General features: G+C 38.3%; 2 protein-coding genes across 2 annotated transcripts in view; one reads left to right on the forward strand and one right to left on the reverse strand.

Annotated features, from left to right (window-relative positions):
• The window catches only part of CYP7B1 (cytochrome P450 family 7 subfamily B member 1), a 437344-nt gene that overhangs the window by 398573 nt on the left and 11147 nt on the right, over window positions 1–27624 (reverse strand). The gene's annotated exons all lie outside the window — the stretch shown is intronic.
• On the forward strand, window positions 5021–9357 carry LOC308236610 (mitochondrial import receptor subunit TOM40 homolog; the record flags this gene model as incomplete). Its single annotated transcript, XM_080646471.1, has 2 exons — window positions 5021–5046; window positions 8733–9357. 2 exons carry the CDS (start codon window positions 5021–5023, stop codon window positions 9355–9357), a joined length of 651 nt encoding a protein of 216 aa, XP_080502597.1.

The raw sequence follows: 27624 nt of genomic DNA on the forward strand, positions 1-27624 counted from the left end.
TACTGTTTAAATATTTAAAATTATTTGCCTAATAAGAAGACTCCTTTTTAAGTGATTCATTGAATAAACACTGATTAAGTTAGTTTTGGGGATAGAGCAGTGATCCAAAGAGTCATGAGCTTCTTTAAGGAGTTCATATTTGCAAAATTAAACCAAAAAAAAATCAATAAATTTGAATATCATGAATGCCATGTAGAGGTATATACAGTGAGAATAGAAGAGGAATCTAGAATAATGGAGTGTTTGTATTATACTCAGATCTTCATTATTTAACTCCATGTTATAATAAAGAATTTTGATGGAAAATTGGCCCATCCATTCAAAATAGCACTTTTTACATAAAATAATTTAACCAGTGATATAACTATATTAGTGTCACATCATCTTCCTCCTTGCAAATATGCATAGTAGTTTGGAAAATGGCATATATAAAATGATAAAGAAGTGTCTTGATGTTAATTATTAATGTATACAAAAAACCATGAATAAAAATATTTTAGAGAAAATAATCTTTTAAATCTTGAGATTTATGATTATTACTTGAGACTAGAAAAATTTGAGGTGTGACTAAACACTAAGATGTACCTGAAATATGTGACATGATTCACCTGGAATAGTGTTCGATAAATATTGTTCCACTTCTCCCTGGAGAATAAATATCAAGGATAGAATACATAAAGTAATCTGAATTCATAAACCAATAAAAAACCAATGCTAAATATTAATCAACAAATATTTGTTGATTGAATAATAAATAATTTTTCATTTTCATGGACATTTTTTATATCCTCCAGTTGTCAATTTCTCTACTCATTTAATTAATGAAGGATAATAATTTCTTGAGGAAAAGTTCTAAATGAATTGTCTATATATTATAAAGAGAAGGAATTTATCAATCTACCCTGGGTAGTAAAACAACTACTCCTCAGTGAAGATGGATACTTAATTAACGGTCAACAGATTTCACCAACACTGGTATACATACATAAAAATAATGTATGATGTAATAAAGACATGTTTGTTTGCTTTTAGCTGCAGCTGATAATCTGGAGTTAGAGAAAAATTAAACTTAATGAACACATAAAGGTAAAAAAATGAGTGAAAGAATACTATGAAATAAAATAGAAATAAGTCTATTTCTATTTCAGAGCTCATGGATATATCTTCAAACATATCAACCATAGAAAAAAATACAAGTAAATTCCTATCCCACAGGTCATCCTGATTATATCCTCTTAATAAAGTTTTGTTATTACAGACATGCTGTCAGAATTCACACTCTCACTTAGTGGGTTTTGTTCATACAACAAAGCCTCCTTCTTCTCATGTTCATAGAATTGTTAACAAGTGGAAAATGACTCAAAATGAATAAGAGAAAGACAATATTGGAAACTCTTCAGCCCTGTCCTTGCCCTCCTCCTCGCTCTAGGATCTCATTATGTAATTCAATGTCAGTCGAAAGTTGGAGTGCTCTGAGGGTGTTGATGCCATGCCTGGGATGTCTGAGGCAGGTCAGACATGACATCCAACAAAATGAGCTGAAATTCAAGGCAGTTCCAATCTCAACAGGAGAACTTGAGATCTAATCAGATGATTTGGGGTGGTGAACACACAGTGCAATATACAGAGGATGTATTATAGAATTGTACACCTGAAACCTATATAATTTTATTAACCAATGTCACCCCAATAAATTCAACAAAAAATTATTTTAAAGATAAAAAATTAATCAGAGAGCCAAGGTAGAGATTCAATCAAACCAACACAATGGGGAATAATAGAAGAATTGGATTAGGAAGGCATAGGTATACCCAAGGACACCGGCTACTGACTTTCTGAAGGCAGAGATACGTGGTGGTTAAGGCAAGAGCTGTGGAGTTGGAGAGACATGTCAGCTAATCCTGGCTCCACTGCCTACCAGCTAGGTGACAATAGGCAGCCTCCGTTTTTTCATCTGTAAAAAAGAAATTATGTACTTAAATAGTAAAGCACTTTGCACCATTCCCAGCCCTGTAGATGCTCAGTGAACGACAGCTATTATTATTCCAGCATTTAGTTGAGAGGCTGCTAAGAGATTGCCTGCGTTGGTGAGAATCCGTGAGCATTTCTGAGTCCACAGGATGAAGACATTCCTGTCTGATGCTGAGAGAGCATGAGGAAAGCAAGAACCAACCAACTGATTCCTCTTCACGTGAAAACATACCATAGTGAAGTGAGATGTAGAGGAAAGCAGAGGAGCTTTGAAGCACAACAACCAGGGTTCAAATTATATCCCTTGTTCTTTCATGTACTGGACATATGAGAAAAATACTTTATCTTTCCAAGCGGCAACACTTTTCATTGTAACACAGAGATAATACTTATCTCACAGGGTTCGTATAAATGAGATAATGACTTTTTAAAGCGCTTAAAATATAGTAGATATTTAAATATAGTTTTCCACTGATCATTAATATATAGACAAAAGATGACACTTTCAGATTTTTCAATGCTTGGAAAATACACCACCTTGTCTGCAAAATTATTCTTCATAAAGTTCATGTCACTGAAAGATGGCTGGAAGAAGTCAAAACTGAAGATTTAACAGAATAGGCCATAAACACTAACACAGGACCAAAAAAACACTCATCACTAATAGGATAGTAATTATTACAAATAATGTCAGGAAAATGTTCATATCAGAGCCCCAGAACTAGAATATAAAGTTGCTAAAATTAGATGCTTAATCAAATGTGTGGAATTTTCTAATTACTGATTGTTGAAAAATGGGAGGAAAGGACATTCCAGGGAAAGAAGAGGAAAAGTGAAAATCCCAAATGCTTCATTGCCCCAAAAGGAATCAAAGATCAGATTGTTGGGAGAATTCATATTAGTTAAGGAACACTTCCCAACTTTCAGAGATAAGATCAAAGTGACGGAAACTGCACCTCTTTAGACTGGGTACTTTGATCACTTCTGACATGCATATGAACCCATGAAACCAGACTACATCCATCTCCATCCCAAAAAGTTTCCTTGTGCCTCTTTGTAATTCATCCCTACCTCCACTCCTTTCCAAATATTTACCTTCTTTCTGTCACTAGGGATTAATTTGCATTTTTTCTTTTTTAACTTATTCCTTTCACTCAGTAAAATGACTAAGACGCATCCATGTTTTATGCATATCAATTGTCCCTTTCCGTCACTAAGTAGTATTCCAATGTGTGTCTATGCCACAATTTCTCCATTCACCTTCATTTTATTTACTTTTCTACAATTCTTTGCCTATAACAAATCAAGCTGTTACTAATGTTTATGTACAAGACTTGGTATGGATATATGTTTTTGTTTCTCTTTTGAAATACTAAGAATAGAATGGCTGGGTCATAGATTAGGCATCTTTTTACTTTTTTAAAAATATATTTTTAATTTCAGGGAGGAAGGGAGAGGGAGAGGGAGATAGAAACATCAATGATGAGAGAGAATCACTGATCAGCTGCCTCTTACACGGCCCCCTGCTGGGGACTGAACCCAAATCTGTGCATGTGCCCTGACAGGGAATCGAACTGTGACCTCCTGGTTCATAGGTAAATGCTCAACTATTGAGCCACACCAGCTGGACTTGAAAACTTTTTAAATAACACTAATAGAATTAAGGAAGGAGTTGTTGCCTATCAAATTATTACAGAATTTTTAAAAAGACATCTAATTGGCAGAGCAAAAGATGAAAAATTTTTAAATGCATGCAACACAGATAATATACCACTTGGGAATCTGGAGAAAAAACACTGTGGAGGACAAACACACTGGAGAAGAGCAGTTTTGCCTACACAGTAACAGAAGCAACATGCACCAGCAGTGGTCTCTATGCCATAAATATGGAAGGCCACTAAAGCTGACCAAACACATAACAAACCAGCAGAATAAAACAGAAAGACCAAAATTTAAACAGATAGAAAAAAAATTCAATATTGGAGAAAACAGAAGCAAATCAGGGAAGAGAAGTGATTCCATCTGTAAAACAAACAAGTTGCAGTGAAAAGTGAATAAAGAAGAAGGAAAATAAGATTCCCGAAATAAAAATTGTAATATATGGATCAGAATAAAATGGAAACAACACTTTTTCTTGAGTATAAAACAAGAAAATATAAGAAAAATGACTACTAAAAGCTTAATCCAGGAGCTCCAATACTGGAAAATCCAATATCAAAAGATTGAGAAATAGAGAACAGAGCAAACAGTGGTTTCCTAAAACTTAAGAGCATGAGTCTTCAGAAAAATGAAAGTACTGCGTAGCTCTGAGTGGAAAAAGTTCCATGCATCCTTATAAATTTTTTAAATATCAAAGGTATAAAGAATAGTAGTAATGACTGCAGCTAACATTTACTGAGCATTAGTTATATCAGCTACTCTTCTAAACACTTCACAAATACTAACTCATTTTGATCTCATAACAACCCTTTTAACTAAATAGCATTATTTTCTATTTACAGATGAAGAAAGTGAACACAAAGAATTTAAGTCCTTTGCCCAAGTTAATACTGAGATTTGCTTTATAATGAGAGTCTGCAGCCATTGCTTCTCTCTTTAGTGTATGGTTGGAATTGCCATGGCGTTACTACCTTTGGCTGTCCTCTCCACGTGCACCATTTCATACTTTTCTTTCAGCAGTACAAATAGGGACAGTCAATCTTTCTACTCCAATAAGTGTAACTTGACCCTGAAGCCGTAAATAGATTTACTAATGAAAGACCCCATAAGTCTATATTTTTGAATTTTTAACTGTCCGCCATTTCAAATACAATTCCTTTTGCGTCATATACTTGCATCACAACTATATGACAGGCTCAGTGATTGGATCCTGGGAGAAATAAAATGATGAATAGACAATGCCTTTCCACAAATAATGTAACAGGGTGGGGGAGAATTAGACAAATCACTAACAAACAAGATTAGATAATGTCTAAAAGAGGAAGACATCACATTCGAAGTCTTCAGGGAAGGCAGTGGCATTGGCCATAGACCTTGCCCAACAGACAGGATGTGGGTAGACAAAGATGTGGGAGGGTAAGATTTCCAATAAAAATAGACACAAAAATAGACGCAAAGCAAAAACAGAATCAGCAAGGTTTGAATTAGCTTAAAAAGTTACAGTGGTTATTCTTTTTATTGATGACATTTATTGGTTGAGATTATTTTATATCAAAATCCCAAAGCAGTCATTTAAAGAAGGTTTAATTTAGTCACTGTAAAATAAACTTTACCTTGAGCTCCAAACTGAATACATTTCTCAACTTCATCCTGAATGTCTCATACAAATTGAACCCAAAGTATATTGTAGAAACATATGAAGAAATATTTAGATTTAAGTTCCAAAATTCTGATCCTTAGTCCCTCATTCAAGTGACACCACAATTTCAAACAATGTGTTCCCTAAGTACATTGGATTATGGTACCACACACCTAACAATTCTTGCTCAGAAAGTAGAGTGTAAACATCTCTCAGAATCTGAAAAATACAAAGAGGGTCTTAGAGCCGGGTTGATGAGGATATGGGATGAGAAGAAATATGCAGACTTGGGCAGAAAATCTGTTGTCACATTTTCCACACTTCAATTGCTAATAAAAGCGTGGTAATGACAGCAGGTCTTCTGGAAACACTTGTGACATTGGTAATGACCCATACTGGACAGATAAATCCAGTACATAGCCATGCTTAAGTAAAAGAAATTCTTATTACCTCATTTGTCTACTAATGTGTGTCTTTGGAGGGTTCTTTAAATATTATTGATATGGTGAGTGATAAAAGAAGACTGTTATTGCCTGGAAATACTGAATAACTTGTCTTCATTGTAGCATATCCTCTGGAAGTTTCTCAGTTTGCATGAAAGGTAGAGTCAAGGTTCGGAAAAGTCTGCTTTTATTGTGAAGGAGAAAAATAATGTCCTTGCTAATATTTTAAAAATCAGCATTATTAAATGGCTTCAGTTGCTTTCTTTTGTGTAGTGGTCATGTCAGCTTCAAATGTGAAGTTAATACAATCCACACATAGTCTACCCTTTTCTTTGACTTTGAGGCATGATCTATATTAACTTAAAAATGTATTTATTATTTATCACATATTTACTAAATTCTAATATATGTCATGCTGTGTGTTGGACATCCTGGACCCAGTTGGAAACTATTCAAACAAGAACCCTGCCCTCCTGCAGAGTTTTCATCCCAGCAATACCAGTATGACTATAGTATCCTTCTCCCAAATTGCAAACTTCAGTATCTTTCCGTCTTCTGCATTCTGTCTGGTGCTAGCAAAAGATATTGAACGTTGATGCTTGCTAAAAATTTACTAAATAGCATTTCATCTTTCATTTTCCACCTCATATTATAGTTGATTGTATTCTTCCTAATCTAGAAAGACAATGTCACAGAGAAGGTCTCTTCTGCTGGGACACACAGCTAGACTATATCTCCCTGCCTCCCTTGCAGTTGTGACCACATGACTAAGTTCTAGCCAATAGTAAGTGAAAAGTGACTCACTAGAAATGTGCCACCTCCAAGTCTAATTACCAAATCCTCTCAAAAAATACCATATATGCAGTCAGTAGGTGACTGCTTTTGCTAGAAAACACTAAAAAACACAGATTTCACTCTCATATAGATGTTTCATAGTCAAGTAAGTGACAGCAGAAGTGAATGATCATTTAGGTTAAGTATTTTTTTCTCTGTATTCAGGAATTCAAAGTTGGGGAGGAATGAACATATTTAACTTTTCCAAACTGCCCTAGGCTCACTGTTGAGGTTGGAGTTTGTCTAGACTTAACCAGGATAGTTGTCAAAATTTATCAACAAATTTGTTTTACTTTTCTTTTCACCTGCAGTTCTTCTCTTTACCTTCTAGTAATTTACCTCAAAAGACTGGAAAGATGCCTTTCAATGTCCCTTTCACTCTGCATCCAAAACACAATTAAATGCATTTTGATAGAAGTAAAGATAAAGCTGACATCACACACACACACACACACACACACACACACACACACACACTTGCTAGCTCATCAATAAATTAAACATTACTTTCTAAACAGAGAAAAAACAATAATTTCAGAAAAGACTGCAATTTTTTTCTAACAGTGACTTCATAGTAAGTGGATATGGGTTAGCTAGAATACTTGGAGCAGAAAATAAATGACTCCTGCTCATCCTGTGGGTGCCAACTACGTTCAAGCATGAGGGGTTGCTGGCCCGCAGTGCCAACATGCAGCACCTTCACAGGGAGGCCAAGGCCCTCATGCTCCAGCAGTACCAGACGGCGATCCGATGAGGCGGGCTGCTTCTGGCAGGTGGTAGCACAGGAGGTAGTAAGTGAAAGCAGCTCAGCATAAATAGCTCCAGCGAAATACAAGAATAATATTCTGGCATCCTCAACTCATTTTCTCTCATTCATGACTCACGATAAACACGTATTCTGATGGGCAAATGGCTAAGCTACCCCCAAAGAAATAAAGATTCATCTCCAATCTCCAATGGAAACTCTCCACTGATCTGGAAAGCTATCCCCCTCAAGTTAAGCAAAGTTTGAACAGATATGATTCTCTCTTCATTGACCTTGGAAATTTGTCCCAGGCTGTTGGCCATCCTGGTCATCTCTTCTAGACCAGCTGCTGTCTTCATATCAAGGGGGATTTGGATTCTTCTCCATGGGTCAGAAGAAGGTAATGTGGTCAGGGCCATTCCTAATCCATGGAAAGCCCCAGGTGAATAAGACTGAACCAGCCAACAAGAGAAAGAAAGGAAGATACAGAGAAGCACAAAGACAGTATTTGATCCAGGGGATAAAAATGAACTGAGACCCTAACATATGCATAGACAACTAGCAAATTAAAAGTGTAATATCTCTAAGAATTACAAAATTTATCTTTAGGGTTGAAAATGTAATTTCAGGATTTTACTTTGGGGAAACAGAGATAAAAATGTACAGAAGCTCTTTTCGCATTTTGTTGAAACGTGGGGATGGGTAAAAGAATTTGTTATACTCTGCTCTCTAACTTTGATTAGAATAGGTTTGAAAACTCCCCCATGAAAATTACAACACTACAAAAATAAAACATATCTTAAAAAAAAAACAGTTAACACAAAGATTAACAAGAATTTCTCATCCATTTACCATGTTTATAATTTTACTTCTACTGTTTAGTTTTTCAGAGATATTCCTATTTCTACCAAAAAAAATTACTAAGAGGTTTATATGGCTCAGCAATAATAAAATCCCCTTGTAAAAGAGAGTAAAACAAATTTTAATAAACATAGAATGAACAAGTTAAAAGTTTCCAGGAGTAGCTAACTAATCATGGACTACAGGAATTGCTGGGAGTGGCGTTTCATTTAGAGCTCCAAAATTGGTCATGGTTTCACAATTTGCATCCATGTGACAGACAATGATACAGGAATGTGCACTGAACCCAACTGCATGGAATAGAAAACTCTACCTTTTAAAGTCAGTCTGTTCACTGCAAAATTTACCAGGTTTGTTCAGGCATACAGACTACAAAGTTGACACTACCATAAACATCAGAGGTTTTGAACCTGCTCCAGTTTAATAGGTCAGAATTTCAAGTTTGACTAAATCTTGCTCTCCTCTGTTGCCTAATTCCTGTTTAGCCTAGACTAAGTACTTTCAGGACTTTGCTAATTGGGGTGATTAGCGAAGACAATTTGTCATGTGGCTCATTTTCCTTAATATTTTCATTATTTAGTATTCAATGTTTATATAGTGGCAGCCTCAATGCTCAGGTCATTCACCAGCTGGGCCCCGGCCTCAGGTCCAAGATGGCCATCCAGACCCAGCAGTCAAAGTTGGTGAACTGGCAGGTGGATGGGGAGTACCGGGGTTCTGACTTCACAGCAGCCGTCACCCTCGGGAACCCAGACGTCCTGGTGGGTTCAGGAATCCTCGTGGCCCACTACCTCCAGAGCATCCCGCCATGTCTGGCACTGGGTGGAGAGCTGGTCTACCACCGGCGGCATGGGGAGGAGGGAACTGTCATGTCTCCAGCTGGGAAATACACATTGAACAACTGGTTGGCGACAGTAACATTGGGCCAGGCGGGCATGCACGCGACATACTACCACAAAGCCAGTGACCAGCTGCAGGCAGGCGTGGAGTTTGAGGCCAGCACAAGAATGCAAGACACGAGTGTCTCCTTCGGGTACCAGCTGGACTTGCCCAAGGACAACCTCCTCTTCAAAGGCTCCGTGGACAGCAACAGGATTGTGGGTGCCACGCTGGAGAAGAAGTTCCTGCCACTGCCCTTGACGCTGGCCCTCAGGGCCTTCCAAAAGAACAAGTTCCAGTGTGGCTTTGGCCTCACCATTGGCTGAGCCCCTCCTGGCTCCTGCCTCCCACTCTCTCCCTCCTTGAGATTCCTCCTGCTCCTCCCCGGAGGGGAGACCTAAGCGACCCTCCCTCTCCCTTCCCTCCCTCCTTGGTGGTCAGGGGGCTAGCGGGAAGGAGGGGGCCATCACTCCAGCAGCTGAGGGGGGAATTCTAGAACCATGGGAGCCTCAGGATTCGGAGCACCGGGGGCTGTGTGCCCAGTGGACCTGGGGCCCAGAAGGGGTTCTAGAATCAAGGGGCACATCAGAATCTGAGCACCAGGGGCAGAGGCTGCCAGACAACCTCAGGGAGGTGTTAGGGCATCACCACCACCACCCGCCCCGAGGGGGCAGCAAGAAGAGGAGCTTCCCCATCCCATGTCTGCTCCCCACCCACTTTCCCATCCACTCCTCGGTATAAATCATGTTTATAAGTTATGAAAGAACTGGGACATTTTACAGAAGAAAAAAAAAATATATATATATGAAAAAAAACAAAACTTCTTAATGCAGTAGCTTCCTCCGTTACACCTTTCACACCCCAATAGTCTGGCACATCACTATTAGATCGAAACATATGTCATTCACTTTATTTCCAAGGCTGATGATAACACCCATGGGGGTGGGGAGAGTGGGCATCCCCTTTCCTTTTTGATCACTTCTAGGCCTTTCACTGCTGATGCTGCATCTTCGATCAGAGAGGACATCATGTCCTGGGGTTAGAAGACCATCCTTTCACTCACATCCTTTCGGAGTGTGAGCAGTTATGCTTCCCTGGCAGACCTCTAGATGAGGAACTCAATAAATCTGGGTCATAGTTTAAGATGAAGTAGAAGCAGAGGTTAATTAGAGAGAGATGATCTCTGGAGGCAAGAGGAAGGGATTGGAGCTGTAGTAGCCTTACAGAGCAGAACTGAGAACCCTGTGCCCACTCTAGGAAGAGTCCAGTAGAGGCCAAATCTTTAAGCAGAGCTTTGTAAATTCAACGGAGCACTTAACTCAGTGCTCTTTATTGTGTTCAGCCTTGAAGACTCAGAGGTAAGCACCACACAGGCTCTGGCTCATGGAGCCCGCAGTCCATTGATGAGAAGTACACGAAGAGTGAAGTGTTCAAAATGCTGTGTGACTGGCAGGGGGTGGGCAGCACTCCGTGTGGGGTTTTAGGGGCACTGGCTCATGATGTAGTCAGTACCCCTGAAGGCCTTGCTGGCACTACAGGTTCTTAATGAACTAAACCACCAAATAAATGCAACTTCATCCAGACAAAAATACTCATGATGCCAGGAGATTTACTTGTTTACCTCCCCTCGGCTTGAGTCCTAACTTTTTAAAGTTGTGCAGGAAAATGCTAGATGTTTAGGACACCCATTAGTTAGGATAAGTGCTTTCATACAATCATTCATTCATTAGACATATATATTGGCAACCTACTATGTGTCCAGCACAGGGCAAGAGATCATGCAAAGAAACCCTCCCTCAGACGTTTTCTGAAGCTCTATTTGTTGCTCTGTGACCTTCAGTATATCATTTGCCCTTTCTGTCAGATAAGAAGGTTGGGCTAGATCCGTGGTCAGCAAACTGCGGCTCACGAGCCACATGCGGCTCTTTGGCCCCTTGAGTGTGGCTCTTCCACAAAATACCATGACCTGGGCGAGTCTATTTTGAAGAAGTGGCATTAGAAGAAGGTTAAGTTTAAAAAATTTGGCTCTCAAAAGAAATTTCAATCATTGTACTGTTGACTAATGAATTTGCCGACCACTGGGCTAGATCATATTATCTATATATATAAAAGCCTAAGAGACCAAACCACTGGTCAACTGGTTGCTATGAAGGAGCTGCCCCCTGGTGGTCAGTGTGCTCCCACAGCCAACCTCCTGCGGCTGGCCAACCTCCTGCGGTCCCTCCTCTTGGCCAGCCGGCTTTGATCGGCCCCAATCGGCCCTGATCAATAGCAGGCCAGGCCAAGGGACTCCACCCATGCACAAATTCATGCACTGGGCCTCTAGTTGGAATTTTAAAAGTCCTGTCCAATTCTATATGCTATTGATTCCTTGAGTCAGCCAGCATTTCCTGAGAGACCAGAGCTTGAGGCCCCTCTTCTTCACGGAGTGTTTGCCAACTCTCTTCTAAGTCTTCCTACAGCTCATTCTCAACCCCCCTCCATGCTCCATAAATCTGCATACGAAAGGACCAGACAGCTGTAGCTCTCAACAGCTTTGGTTTTCATGCGCCTGCCTGTGTCATCCTGCCTGCTGAAGCTGCTTTTTAAAGGGGCCAAGCCTCCTTTAAACAATTCTAAATATTTTTGAAGTTACAAATCAGAACATAACAATTGTACAAATAGATAAAACAGTCAAGTTTTTCCGCAGGTGGTTAAACTAATAAGAGGACTTCTCTGTAGGAGCCACTCTGTGATGTAGGCTGATCTTGGAGGGGAGCAGAACAGAACTGGAGAAGCTAGGATAATATTAGGCAGTAAGAGAAGCTCCAGGGAGAATGACAGCATCATGAAAAGACAGAAAGAGAAAACAAACCCACCTGAAGAGAGGACATCCTGTGTGTCACACTCTGCTAAGTGTGCTATTTATGTCCATTTAAATTCCTCCACGCGACCAAAAGCGAAGACATAGCTGTTGTAAGGAATAATGATGGAACTTGAAAGGGCATCATCACTAGAACAGCAAAGACTTCTTCCAGTCTTGCTACACATAAGTCAAAGGCAGAGAATTAGATGTTCACAAACTCTCAGCCTGCCGCTTCCTGTTACAATTCTTTTTCTGCTGGCCTTACTCCCACATCCCATCTTAAGTTATGTAACTGATTTAGAGAAGCTGAATTGTTCTGTGACAACTGAGGTAAACATACAGCATCAGACACTTAAAAATTACCAAGAGGATAGAAACTGACAGCAAAATACAGTAGTACTAGATGCCCAGTGCACGAATTTGTGCACAAGTGGGGTCTGGCCGGCCTGCCCCAGGGTCGATCGGGTCAGGTGGCCGGAGGGAGGGGTCGCGGGTGACTGGCCAGCCGGCTCTGTCCCCTGGTTGAACTCCTGGTTGAACTCCCGGTCAAGGGGACATAATTGGCATATTAGCCTTTTATTATATAGGATGGTAACGTAATATAAGATTTACATTTCAAAGTTTAAAATAAGCATTGTCTTTGACATGACCTTGAGAAACCACTGCAACTTTTATACCTGTGCCCCCTCCCATTGCCATGAATCAATGGTATTTCTTTTTGAGATGATGAAATCAAATTTCCTCCAAACAGTGGCACTTTACATTTCTCACTCGAATATATGTGATATCTGACATCTGGTTGATAGCTGATTTTCACTTTTAATCCTTTAGATTTCATCTTGTAATTCTCACTGATAATATTTCCTAAAAGAGCAGGGCCATGGCTGAAGAAATGGTGCCCCCACATAAGAAAAGGGAAAAATGTAGAACTTGATCACAAGTGCAACTTTAAAATTTATTTATTTATTTATTTATTTTTGTTGTTGTTTTAATCCTCACCCGAGGACATGCTTTGAGAGAGGAAGGGGGAGAGAAACATCGATGTAAGAAAAATATCAATTGGTTGCCTTCCATATGTGCCCTGACCAAAGATCGAACCAGCAACCTTTCAGTGCACAGAATGACTGACACTCAACCACTGAGCTACTCTGGCGGGGCACAAGAGTAACTTTCAAAAGTGATCAAATTCATACTCTGTTCACAGGAAAATAAAAATGTAATCAATCACTTATATGCTTCACTTGTATGACGATGGATACTCAAGTATGTCAATTCATGAATACAGGTTGCAGGTTTCTTGTTATCATTTCATTGATGGACATCCTATGGAATAGAATCCATGGGACAGTAGAAAAAGTATAATCTTTGGAATCTAGAAGGCTGGATGTTAGTCCCAGCTCATCCACCTAAAAGTTGTGTAGCTTCAGGCAAATGAATTGACCTATAGCAAGCATGTCAAACTCAAAGGCTAACACAGGCCAAACAAACAAGGTTTAAGTTTATGTAGGCCTCAAAAAACCAAAAGCTTCAATTTTCATAGAAATGTGGATTTCAATAGAGACATGCTGAATACAAAGGGCTGAAATAAATGAGTAATTGTTAACATAAAATAATAGAATATTTTAATAAAAATTAATATTTTTTCTTGAACATGAACTTACCAGACACTGAATAACTGCATAAATTAATAAGCGTAACGCAAATAAACCTATTTTTCTTGTTCTCCAAAAGCAAAATATTTTCTGTTGCACACACCAAACAAGTCAGTCCAAGACTGACGTGGAATTCAGCTGCTAAAATATTCGCTGCTAGTATTAGTGAAGAGAAATGATGCGCCTGCATGTATGGCGCATAAGGGAAATGAATGCAACATGATTATAGTAATCAGTCATTAGCGAACATTGTAGTTCATTATTAATAATTATGTATAACAGGATATTGTAAAAATTAAGTTACGAAATTTTTATTAAAACGTTTCTCACAAGCCATTATATTGGCTGGGCCGCAAAAATATTCATTGTGGGTCGCGAGTTTATCATGCTTGACCTACAGGGACTTCAGCTTTCCTTATCTGTTATTAGCAAGGAGAAGTAAAGGAATAAAAGGAAGAAAGAGGAGAAAAGAACAAGGCATGAAAGGAAAGGAATGAGAAAAATAAATAGGAACTAATAATACCGACCTCATAGAGTTATGTAATATGTTTGACAGCTTTATATGCAATGCAAAAAGTTGTATGTGGTATCACTTGAAAAAATGATTCTTTAGATACTGTTAAAGTCCTCTGTATATTGAAAAACACAAATCCAAGAAACAAGGGAAGCTTGCTGGAATACTTAAAAGCACTGCCTTGAAATAAACTGCAGAATCTCTCCCCCAGGATGAGTGCAGTTGGCTCTTGTTGAGTGGCAGTGAAGATCTGGCTTTCTGGGACCTTAAGCTCAAACATGTCCCCGCCCAAGACTGTGTCTTGTCTCATCAGCACCTTTCACAAATTGCAGACTTCTAGGTTTGACTTTCCACTGAAGATGTTCTTCCCTGCAGCCTGAATTCCTCACAGGTTAGAAGCCTACCCATCAGACTGTGCAATAAGTATAGTCCCGTTGACAACAACCCCTGCACTGCAATAGTGTGGGGTGGGTGAGCGGTGATTGTTTCGCTGCACATTGGAGCTGTTAGTTCTGGTTTGGTGTTCAGTAAAGAGTATACGAATCAGGACTCGGAGTCTTGCAATAAAGAGGAACTAATGGAGGTAATTAGGAAAGAACACCTGTCAGTGAGAAATTGCCACCTCAACATTGGCCAAAGCCAGCCATCACTCCCAATTGTCATTCACAACAATGGAGAGCCCTGAACTGTGAATGCAAGCAATGATGGACGGCAATAAAATTCGCAAATGAGTTTTCACATTGTCTAATAAAATTCTATGACTTTGTCAATCTGTGTTGACACAGAACTACACAGGACCAGAGGAGTAAATGTTGTAATGGGAAAGTAACTGTTTCCTTGGGTTTACACATTTCCTTTTATTTCTATGGTTCTAGGTGCAAATTCTGGCTTTCTTATAAATGATCATGAGGATAGTCGTCAATTTTGAAGTCAAATATCCTATTTCACAAAACATTTAAAGCCAAACAGGGCTATAAATGGGCAGCAAAATGCAACCCCAACATGTGGATTTGAATTTAAGGGTATGTGGAATCAGCATGTTGGCCGCAAACATGGCTCAGAACTGTACACTTTAAGTAAACTTATAAACAAAAGGCAGGTACAGTCACAGAAGTTCTAGATTAGTGATTGCTTTATATCTGTTCTAAAGATGTCATCTTGAAAGAGAATAAAAAGAGTGTTTTATGGTCCTAAGTTAGCCTCAGAAAATACCATTCTAAAAGTCTACTTCTGCCCTGGCCAGTGTGGCTCAGTTGCTTGGAGCATTGTCCCATGCACCAAAGGGTCATGGTTCGATTCCCGGTCAGGGCACATACCCAGGTTGTGGTTTTGATCCCTTGCAGAGGTCTCTCTATGGGAGATAGCTGATCGATGTTTATCTCTCACATCAATCTTTTTCTCTCTCTCTCAAATCAATTAAAAAAAACACACACACATTAAAAGTCTACTTTCATTTTTTATAACTGCCAATTTATACTTAATAATCACTTCACCTTTTTCACCCAGCCCCTAACCCCCTCCCATTTGGCAACCATCAATTTGTTTTCTGTATCTATAAGTTTGTTCCTGTTTTGTTTGTTCATTTATTTTGTGTAGGTTTTTTTTTAGATTCCACCTATAAGTTAAATTATATAATATCTGTCTTCCTCTGAATTATTTCACTTATGACAACACCCTCTAGGTCCATAGTCATGAGGATGTAAAGTGCAGCATAGGGAATATAGTCAATAATATTTTAATAACTATGTATGGTGTCAGATGGATACTAGACTTACCGGGGTAATCACTTTGTAAATTATAAAAATATCTAATCATTATGTTGTACACGTGAAATTAATGCAATATTGTATGTCAACTGTAATTTTAAAATGTTTTAATTATAAAATAAATAAATAATAAAAGAATATACCTAAAGGAAGTCTACTTCAATTCATAAATGACTTTGGAAGATGTAACCTGGGAAATGGAAATAGGGAATGAGAGTAAGAATTTACAAAGAAGACTGAGGTTTGTTGTAAGTATACTTCATGTTTGTTGGATTTTACATGCTCAGCATGTAAAAAATACAGAGTAACAAAAAAATTAATTGTGAAGGAAAGGAGAGAGGAAGAGGAGAAGGAAATTAGTTTTGTATGTACCTAAGAGTTATGTGGTCAAAAAAAATTAGTTCACTACTCTACTCCCATTGGGTAGAACAGGGCAAGCATATAATAAATGTTTCTAACTATTTTTTGAATAAACAAAAATTCAACACATCAAATTCTGTCTTGCTGATTAGACAAGATGTTCATCTAAGTTCTCATTTTTAATGCGGTGTCAAAAGGTATAGAATTGGCCGAAACCGGTTTGGCTCAATGGATAGAGCGTCAGCCTGCGGACTGAAAGGTCCCAGCGATTCCGGTCAAGGGCATGTACCTTGGTTGCGGGCACGTCCCCAGTGGGGGGTGTGCAGGAGGCAGCTGATCGATGTTTCTAACTCTCTATCCCTCTCCCTTCCTCTCTGTAAAAAATCAATAAAATATATATTTTTTTTAAAAAAAGGTATAGAATTGACAACTCTCTTAAATGCACATTGCAAATTCCACAAGCATGAACTCACAAATACGTATAGAGTATAGCAACCTAGTCATTTTCTATATTAAAGGTGAGAGGGGACATTATCTATTAGAACAATCACATATATAATGTATATCTATGCTTGTTACACATATATATTATACTTTACTTGGAAAAGTCCTTTTTTGAGCTTTGCTTCATTTCTCTGAGATAGTAATTAAGGGTTATTTATTCTTGCTTCTTGCCTGTCTCATAAAGGATTATAGAATTAAAGCTAGTAGCATATTTTGAATTGTTGGAAATAGATTAGCATAATAATCACTTTAGAAATAAAAACTGAAAAACTGAGAGAAAGATCACACTCTAGAACGTGATGGCATCTGAGAATCAGATTTCATAGGGATTTAAATCTCATTAGCATTAGTTTTCAAAGCATTTAAGCCAATGGAACCATAGCTCACAAATAAATATAAATCAAGTGTGGAAGCTAAAATTACTTTCAATTTCATATTCTCCTTCGGTGCCAAAGTATACTCAAAATCAAAGTATAAATTTATGGGATAGTTAAATCTTTCTTGCCTACACAGACCCCAAGTTCTTGAGTAAATTAAATATGTTGTAGAACAGCAGAATATTTTGTGTAGGATTTTTACAGACAATTTTAAAAAAACATTTGACAATTCAGATAACAAAAAACATATGACAAATGATCTTAAATAAAAATAAATATGATAGTACTATATCAAGACTGAATGCATACGATATATAGTGTATAATTTTCATTATGGTCGGAATTTATAAGTGAAAATTTGGGAAATTTACACACAGACTCTCATTAAGGGAGGTTAAGTGATGACAGATTCTTGGAAAGAAAGAACTGGCAGAGGTTCTCAGCACAGCCCCCTTGCAGATTATTAAAAAAAATAATGTGTTGTCCCCTGAGTTAAAGAAGAAAAGTAAATCTCTTGACTTCACTCACAGCACTTAGGCAAATCCTTCAGCCTTCCTGAGACCTCTCTTTGTGGGTTTCTTTCCAGTTTCTCTGAACAAGCAAATGAGCACTACATTATGCAGAAACTGAGAAATATGCATTCACTATTTTGGCCTAGAAGACAACTGCTGCGTGAGTGCTGACAGACGACAGGTCAGGAATGTGAAAAAAATGTTCAACCTGGGCGGGGGGTCTGAACCACACCAAAATGGCCCAGGGTGCAAATCCAATAGGATTTGCCTGCTCTCTACTCCTAGGCAGCCCTGCCTTTGAAATGCAACACTCAAAGAAGAGGTAACTCTTTGTTCCTATCCGGAGAGAAATTCCAAAATGGTGGCCACAGATATTCACACCAGCTGACAGAGTCCTTCCTCGTCTGATCCAGCTAAGGAGGTACCACATGCATGTTTCTCCTCTACACCCAGGATGTGATCAGTGCTTTCCATGAAAGCTCTAAAACTTCCTGGCATCACAAGTGTTTGTCTTCACCGGCATCCCCGAAAGCTCTTACTCAGGCACAAAGGTTATCTGTCTACAATAGAGCTCTGATCCTGTCATTCTCTATGTAAAAATCACAGGAGTACTTGGCATTCTTCTAGTATCTATAACACCTCATACATCCGGGCTTTTACACAGGCTGTCTTCCACCTGAAACACCTTTCTCAGCCTTGTGACATTGAGGTGTGGAAGGCTTGACTATAGAGGTTTCAGCCTTATTAAGACTGAGCTATCACTGGACATCTGGGTGGAAGTGTGCAGTGGGCAATGGAATAGATGATCTAGAGCTCACGGGAGAGGAGGGTCTAGGAGCTGCCTCTTGAGTCCATAGTTTCCTCTTGAGAATCATCAGAACATCAATAGAAAAAGCCATGAAATTAAATGAATTTGCCTAGAAAAAGAGTGAATGTAGAGAACATCAAAGAGCCAGAGAGAAATACTAGAACTTGACAATAGGCAGATCTAAGAGAAAGCACCAGTAAAAGATGCAGAGAAATTGGAGTTGAGAAGAAATAAAAGAGCAGGCAGCTGCAGTGTCCTAGGTCTGAATAAGAATGTGCTCCAAGAAGAAAGAGGGAATATCTACTGTTGAATGAATGAAAAAATATTGAACACTGTCTTTGGCAAGAGGCAGTGTTGTTTTGTTGTGGTTGGTAAGTATAATGTTTGACAGATCTGAGTGCTTTGTTGATATTTATGGTCATAAAGTTGAGGTGATTTCAGCTATCCTGGTGGTGTAATTTTCCTCCATCAACTTTCAGCTCTGTGGTCCTAGTGGGAAGGGTTGGACTGATGAGTTTAATCAGGATATGGACTTGCTTGGCAGAAAATTACAATAGGTTATTTAAAATTTTTTGTGATCTCTAAAGAGTCATGAAATGAAACTTTGATTATAAAATTTCAAACTTATTTTTAAACCAACTATTTTTAATTCCGCAAATTAAGACTATTTCTGGGTGCATGCAATAACTTGACAATGAAGCAATGGGGAGAGGGATCTTTAGTAATCTTGCATGGTTTTTAAATCACAAATATTGGACTAGAAGTATGTAGTAATCTAAATCCAATGTCATGGTTTATTCTTGCAATATGTTTCACTTATATTTTATTTCCCTTCCTTTTCTAATTTTGATCCTTGAGATGTTTAAGAGTGGACTGTGGTAAGCTTGATGTCCTGACATATTTGGCCAAGAGATATCCAAGATCAAAGTTAGAGTTACCATAAAAACTATTTTAAAGCAAGACGAAAGCAAGGAATTTATGCATTATTAGAAATTATTTACCTCAGTAAATAATTCAAAGATTAACTGTTTCCCAAAACTCTGACAACTTATAGATGGTGGCATGTGTCTCTTTTTGTTTCATTTTAGGAAAATCTAAAATTAAAACCTACTTTAAATTCTAAAAATAAGTGGTTTTAACGCCTGAAAATTTATTCAATCTCATTTTAAACTCCAATATACATATTTCTAGACTTGTAAACATATTTGCATTCTTTTTAAATTTAAGTAGAAATAGATTTGTTAAAATCCAGTTCTCTGAACTGTTCAGGAGAGTATCATCTGGCTTGATTTTTATAAATAATATGTAATTTTTAAAATAAAATACTATGTATTCTACTTGGGAGCAGAGTTCATTATTTAACTCTACTTCTTATGGAACGTTAATCTTTCCACAGTGTCCACTCAGTGGACAAAAATAAATGGTTGTCATTTGCAGTGTGAAGCAATGTTTAACTCTTGCTAAATTCATTTAGTCATAATAAAGAAAACCAACTTGATTCCAAACATTACAAGTGACAAAAGATTTTACAGAGCATTCATTTTGTATGTAGACTGCACCTGAAGTATCTGCTTTAATCTAAATGAAAAAGCCAAAGTGAAGTCAGAAGTTATTTACTGTTGCTTGTTCCTTGACATTTCTTAACAGAACGTAACAATCTGGTAAAAAGGGAAAGCTGGACAGACAGCCCTCGTTATCGGAGCATCCAGGGAATCTCACTAGCATTCCTCTCACAGTGACTGTAACAGCAGCACCTCTACAAGAAAAACAATGCCTTGCATTCATACAGTGATTTCTCATCTACAAAGTGCTTTTTCATATTGGGTTTGTTTCTTTCTAATGAGAGGGAAAGTTATATGGGGGGTTTTATTCCCTTAGAAGGCAGGAGACTTTTGGCAAGATTTTGAGTCTTTCCTCTGTGGCCAATTAGTGACAATTCCACTTTTGCAAGACAGCCGTCTCCCTGTCCAATTTGACAAGGCAAAGCAAGAAGACTGGCACTGGATTCGATGCCAACAGTAGTTCAAAATCACACCACCATCAAAATAGGAATTCAGATGCAAAATCCCAGGGCTTGCTTAGCCTGCTCTGGCCGCCATCGAGGCTGAATCACAATCAGAGTCAGCTTCTGAAAGAAGCAGGTTGGTGGTGGAGTAATTGGTATAATGTTTCTGCAGAGGAAGTTTCTGATAAAGGCAGATTCATATAATTGTGTAATTATATGCATACTGATACATTTGTTTCAGCCTTGTCTATAGCAGGAAAAAATGAGAAGAGACAATATTAATAAATAGGCAGTTGGTTAACTAAAATATGGTATAATTATTAACTGGAACACCATGTAAGTGATAATTAAAATACAATGGAATGCCACCTAGGGTAGGGTAGACCAGATAATGTAGGACCTAGTAGGCTCCGATGATGGAGAATTTAGACTTTTACTCCAAAAGTGTGAATTAGAAAGCCACTGAAGATTTTTTAACATAGGAGAGTAAGAATTTGACATACATCTTCAAAACATCATTCTGATGCAGTGTTGAAAAGACACGATGGCCCTGGCTGGTGTGGCTCAGTTGGTTGGGCATTGTCCTGTGCACCAAGAGGTCACTGGTTCAATTCCCAGTCAGGGTACATACCTGGGTTGAGAGCTTGATCCCCAGTAGGGAGCATGCAAGAGGCAGCAGGTATCTCTCTCATTGGCATTTCTCTCTCTCTCCCTCTCCTCTCTTCCTAAAAAAATCAATTAAAAGAAATTAAAAAAAAAAGAAAACAAAAACAAAAGACACTACGGTGGATTGTGAGAGAAAGGGATGAGTGTGCCAGGGGAGGGTTGATGGTGGCTCAGAGTGGATGTTACCGGTAGTAGGAAAAGGTGCTGAAAGTCTATGAAGAGTGAAGGTTAAGAAATCAGGATTCTCTTATATGTTGGATACTGGGTGTAAGAGAAAGTGCAGAGTCAAGGAGGACCCCAGGCTTTTACTAACTAGGTGTGAGTGTGCACAAGTAGACCAAAGCAGAAGAGAACGCACCCCTAAAATAACAGGGTGGTTGCTGAGTAATTGGTTTACAGAAAATCTTTATTTTTATCTTTATACTTTTGTTTGGAATTATGCAAGAAACATGTGTTACTTCGGTAATTTAAAAGCTACTTAAAAAATGAATTGATGCCAATGAGAATGAGAAACAATTTGCACCAGTATTTTTTTTTTTTTTTTTTTTTTTTTTGGTCAGCCACCTCCTGTTGCATGACAACCAAACCTCGCAGAACAGCAAGCAACTACTCTGGAATATGAAGCAATATCTGACTCCCCACCTGCCCAGTTTTAGGATTCAAAGCAAGTTGCATCTCTTTATCTGGGTGCTTTCTAACTGAAGGGAAGAATTTACTGGGGCCTCCTACACAATGAACCTGAAGATTAACACCATGGAGTCAGCACACCTGCCAACCAAACCACATAAGTAAACCTCCATCTGTGTAGTGAAATGACTCATTCTTATTCTCATTAACCCTCAGAGTTAGCATATTTGAGTCTACCTCCTTTTTCAATTTTTATTTGCTGTTTATATATTCATGAGCCTTACGTCATATATACCTTTTGCGGGGGGTGGTAAGGCACCTCAAATCCTTTTTTAAACATGTGGGGTAAAATAAGTATATACATAAACACTTGAATGTTTTCTCTCCACCTCCCCCCACCTCATTCCAGATATATCTGCTTTTTTTATGTCGTACTCAAAAGCATGCTGTCTACTCCCCTAACTGCCTCCCTCCTTACTGCGCAGTTGTCAAAGTCATGAGGAGAACCATGCAGCTGAGAAAAATATTCATGGAAAGGTCTGTTTGCGGTGCCTGAGCTGTTTGGAGAAAAGGTACAAACAAACCTAATACCCAAATAATACACTGAGCCCGGGAGCCATGCATGAACTTGGGCAGATACTTCCTCAGCAGACACACACACGTGGGCATGGTTGTACCTCTACATGGGAATCTCTTCATTCAGCACTGGAGATGAGTAAAACGCAACTGTGACCTCAAAATTGTAACACGGTGTACAGCAGGATGAACAAAACTGCTTTCAGGGCAGTGGGTCTTCTAGCCTTACATAGAAAGACTTCTGATGTCTTGCATAAAACCAGATCCCTCCCCTTTCTTCAAACCTCCCTTCTCCAACACAGCTGCCCTGCCCACTTTTTGTTCTTCAACATGTGCATGCCTAGAGCCCACCGGATCAGTGCTGATTCTGAGCTGTGCCTCTTTCCGGCTACTTCTGAAGGGAACCTCTGCATTTCTAGCTCATCTCCTGGCAAATATTCCAACACTTGGGAGTTAGGCACGCAGCCTGTGCATGCACTAAGCATGTGGCTTTCTGCATATGTCTGCACATCATTTTTCAGGAAACTCTATTTCACACTACACCAGCTTGATGAGTAGCTATTGTTCACACCTACTGAGAAATAACTCCATGTGAGAATAATACCTTTGCAACTTTGAAATGTCCTCAGACAGACTTCTCATCTCCAGACCATCAACCTGCTGTGAACTCTCATCTTGACTTTTCACACTTACAGGCAACAGTCGTGCAACATACTGTCAAACAATATGAAGGTTTGAGGAAAAGGGAAAGAATGAAAAAATTAAATTGGAGTAAAATATCTTTCTAGTTTGGTGTAATCTTCAATAATTAAAAAATAATCCACCACCCATGCAAGTATATTCGTAGTTGGTATCAACTTAAAATTTCTGTGCTGTGTTTTTGAAGCGTGTTTTCATTTCCAACTTCATAAACAGTCTTTTTGTTGAAGATTGGTATATGAATTCAGCCTCTGAAGTTCCTGTCCTCAAGATGTTTTCTACTGACATAAAGTGTTTCTGGTCAAAAATGATCTTTAAGCCACAAATATTATAATACTGGGGCAATTGAAGGCTCAATGTGGGTGTGGTTTCAATGAACTAAATTTTCTCTTTGAGAATTAAATAGAAATAATTTTACCAATCCTGTTTGTTGAAAATCCAGCAAAATGTAGGCATTAAATTAATTATGTATTATAGAAATAAATAAAATAACCAACTCTTTTGTTCCACAAATAATTGTTGAGCCCCTGAGATAAGCCCCTCAGACTGTGTTGGGCTCCAGATTCAAAGGTGAGTCTCATGTGGATTTGGACCTAATAGAAACGCTCTAATGCTCAGTAGAAGAGCTGGGCTGTTCATTAGACTTTCTCTAATTCAGCAGGTACATTTTTCAGCAACGGTGGAAATACATACACCAAACTTCTCGTTAGTTTTTAGTTAACTAGAGAGTTCAATTAAGTGGAAACCAGTGCACTTTGGTGCTTAATTCTTTCAGTTAATATTGAACTAGTGAAACATCTGGAACTCAGTTCAACTGGACAGAAGTATTGATTGATCACCATGGACTATGCACCATTTTAGGCATGATGCAATGATGAGAAGACATGGCTGGGAGGGAGAAGGACAGGTTAATGACACTCCACCCAGGACAGAATAATGGGCTAGTCCCAATTACTTGCAATTCAGAATAATAAGAGAAATAATAGAATATACAAGATATGGGAATTGATCATGGAAGTTAGAGAAAGAAATGGGGAAAAGGAGAATGCATACGTAGATACAAATTTAGAAGTCCTGAATGAGTACTAACCCAGGACACCTTCTAGAAGTTGCTTTTGAAATTTCCAGGATCATCTTGTTTCCTCTTGATTTGTCCCTCTGCCAAAAGGTAGTTGAGGGAAAATCTGATAAATCAAGTTGAGTAATTTTATTCTGTTTAGTAAGAATTGCCATGACTAGACAACTTTACTCCCTGATTTACAAGCTGCTTTTTATGTAAATCATAGTTTGGACCTGAAACTAAAAGAATTGTATATGTTTTTATATTAGGGATATATAAATATACATTATATGCACTTACACAGATAATATGAATATATTTGACTTTATTTGTTGTCAAATATTTAAATAATTATTAATGCCAAATATTAATGTGACTAGTTTCACTTATAACTTAGAATGTATACAGGAAGTTCAAGACATATGGAAACATATGAGCCCTGGGAAATTTGTGGTCAACCAATGAATGTGATATGCTCATAGCACAACCACCACACAACTTGCTTCTAGAAAAGGCTTTTTTTTTTTGCTTGGTTGTTTGGGGGTTTTTGTGTTCTTTTTTTCAAATTTCTGAAAAGGAGTGGCAGGTTTTTTTTTCCAACTTAGCTTGGGAAAATGCTTTAAAGTACTTTACGGTACACAAATAGACATCCGTCTTAGGAAAATGAAACTGAAGGTAAAGGGACCAAATTTCCCATGAAAAGGAAAACAAATTTCATAACAGTAAGAACTTTGAGAGCTTGCATAAAATAGTCATAATCTATTTTACAGTGTTTAAAATTCTTTAAAAAGCTCAGCATGTGAACTGTTTTATCTGTGAAAAATTTTCCAATGAATTCTGAACATCAGAATGGAAAGTGAGCCAGAAACCATGATGTCATTTGCCTGTTGCTTCTCCGCTAGCATGGCTAGCCTCAAGTGCAGCCAGCCAGCCAAGAAGTGCCAGGTGTCTAAGATGTGCCTATTGGTTGGCTAATAAACTCTTTGACCAAGTTCACCAGCAGTTACATCCTCTAATAAAACAACAAAATGAAAACGTTCCTATTAGAAATAGCAGGAGACATTGAGTATTTCAGGAAACAAATGATTCTAAACAGTCTATTCTGGCCCTTCAATCTATTGACCTCAAAGACATGAAGAAAATAATTATGAGACAAATCTTCTTAAAATTACCAATGCTCTCTATTAGTCCTTCAATTTTTCTTGAAGGAGACACAAAGAAAGATTTTCAATGAAAAGATTTTGAGAACTCATAGTGGGTCAGGAAGAAGTAGAGGGAGGTGTTGTCTGATTTGGGCTTCTGAATTGCTGATTGGCAATTGATTGTTGTGATAAACCTTGTCCATCAGAGCAGGAAGGAAGCATGGCCACATTTTACAATTTAAAACATGTGGCCACATCGTTTTGATTTAACAGATAGTTTCTTGGATTGGTATATGTTTTCTGATCTTTCTATCTCTTTAGAGAAGACACGCTAATCCATCTGTATTGCTAAGCACCATACACACTCCAGGTTTCAAAGAAATGAAAGGAATTTACAGCTGGACAGAGGTCAAGAGATTAACCAGACCTCCTCTGACAAGCAAGGAAACCCTTTCTAAATACTCAGATGGCAAAGATCTAGTGGTGGTTATGAACGCCCAGCCGGCCCGTGGGATGCTTGCTGAGAGCAGGGTCCTGGGCTGAACTGCTCAGTACCCTACCACCCCACCCACTACCCAGCAAGAAAGGTTTCTCAGTAAACACCTATTAACTAAAAGTTTTCTGGATTATTTTATAAGTTTGTTTAAAACAAACTTGATCAATCTTTGTAAAAGCTGAATATTAGAAAAGAGAGAACCAGTTATTTGGAAAACAAGAAATCCCTTTTCTCTCTCCAATCTGTCATTTCATCTCTCCTTGCCCTTTATTTTATTCTGGTTGATTATCGAACCTACTCCTATGTTACAGGGCACAAATTAACAGAATTACTGTGCTACACACTACTCCTGGTAATTTGATTCTTATATCTGTAGGGTTTTTCCCTTTATCCATTCCCATGAATGATAAAGGCAAATATCAATGATTCTGAAATTTTTTTCACAATTAATTAATTAACTTTCTCATAAAGGACACACTTCCAGCTAACATTTAGTATCTCCTACAGTACATCATTACCAGAGTTCCAAACAGTGCCAGGTGGCAATCTGACTTTTAAAGACATCTAGTTTATCTATCAGAACTGAGCTGAAGAAGTAAGTTGACACTATCAAACGATGCTTTCAAATGATGGAGGCAAAACTTTGCAACCTCTATCTTTGGCATCACTGACTCCTTAAAGATGCCAATTACTATGACACTACAGTTTCAAACGATAAACATACAGCATTGGGCAAGTAGCAGGTCTCAAGCAGGGACCACCCAGAAGCCTTAGGTCCACTCATATGTATTGTATCTTTACCTCAGAGGAAAGCCCTATTTGTCCCTCTGTTTTGCAGCCTCAAAGCCTGTTTTTGGGTATTGGAGCAGAATGATTTGCATATTTAGGGAGCAATATACACCTGCCAACATGGATGGCATCTGTCTCATAGTGGTGCGTGTGTCTTCCAGGTCTTTACTGAAATGCTGCCTTTTCATTTATCTGAAACAGTGGCTATAGGAGACATGGATTGGAAAACATACTATTCTTTGAATGATTACACTGCAGAACTATTGGAGATTTAAAAAGCTGTCTAAAATGTGGATTAAGTGCTTAACATCAACAGATAATCCTGGGGAGTTCTACAAACAAAACTCTTTCATGTTCTTGAGAAATACCTTTGCTAGAAAGCAAGATTCCATTCTCCAAGTTCACTGAGCAACCCCTCCGACTAAATGGACTTCCTGAATATACAGAAAAACATGAAAATTCTAAAGAAATATTACTCATCCAAAGAATCAAACTTCTTAAATCCAGAAGGCACATGAAGTATTTTATGCCTTCTAGACTTATAAAGACCATACATTTATGTATCCAAGTGGATTGCTTATAAGTATGCCTGCTTTAATATCTGTGAGATCCCATACCAACATTAGCAGATATCAATTTCAAAGTGTGCCAGCCCTGTTGCTGGCCTATTTCCTTGTAATAACTCATAACGTCCATGTGCCATTACCCACCAGCCATCATCCTTCTTTAGATGATCTTACATTTCTCATCTCTATTGGAAACACAGTGATGATTTCATGTTCAAAAGAGCTAGGAGGGCTAACCATTATGCAAGGTTTCAAAACCATTTTTCACAAGATGGAGATATAGCTCATATGATGCACCCAATGCACCATTTTTCTTGGTAAACACAATGTGTTCATGATTTTTAAAGCCCAAGCAACAAACCAACAAACAAATAAGTAATCCCAAAGGAATAAAAAAGATTTTAAAAAAGGGAACTTACCATATTATTCTAGTAGGGAACAAAAGATAGACATAAGTTGTCATCTTCCTCGATAAAACCCTGCCTTAGAAAAGTTAATTACAAGACCCCACTGAGTCTGATGTGTGGAGGGGTAATGAAAACATTTGGGTTCTGGAGAATTACAGTACAGTACACAGTGCTCACAAACAGAATGAATAATTGAAATCCAGTGCTTTTGTGCTTCACTGA

The sequence above is a fragment of the Plecotus auritus genome (assembly GCF_963455305.1).
Source record: "Plecotus auritus genome assembly, chromosome: 11".
In the NCBI taxonomy this organism is placed as follows: domain Eukaryota; kingdom Metazoa; phylum Chordata; class Mammalia; order Chiroptera; family Vespertilionidae; genus Plecotus; species Plecotus auritus.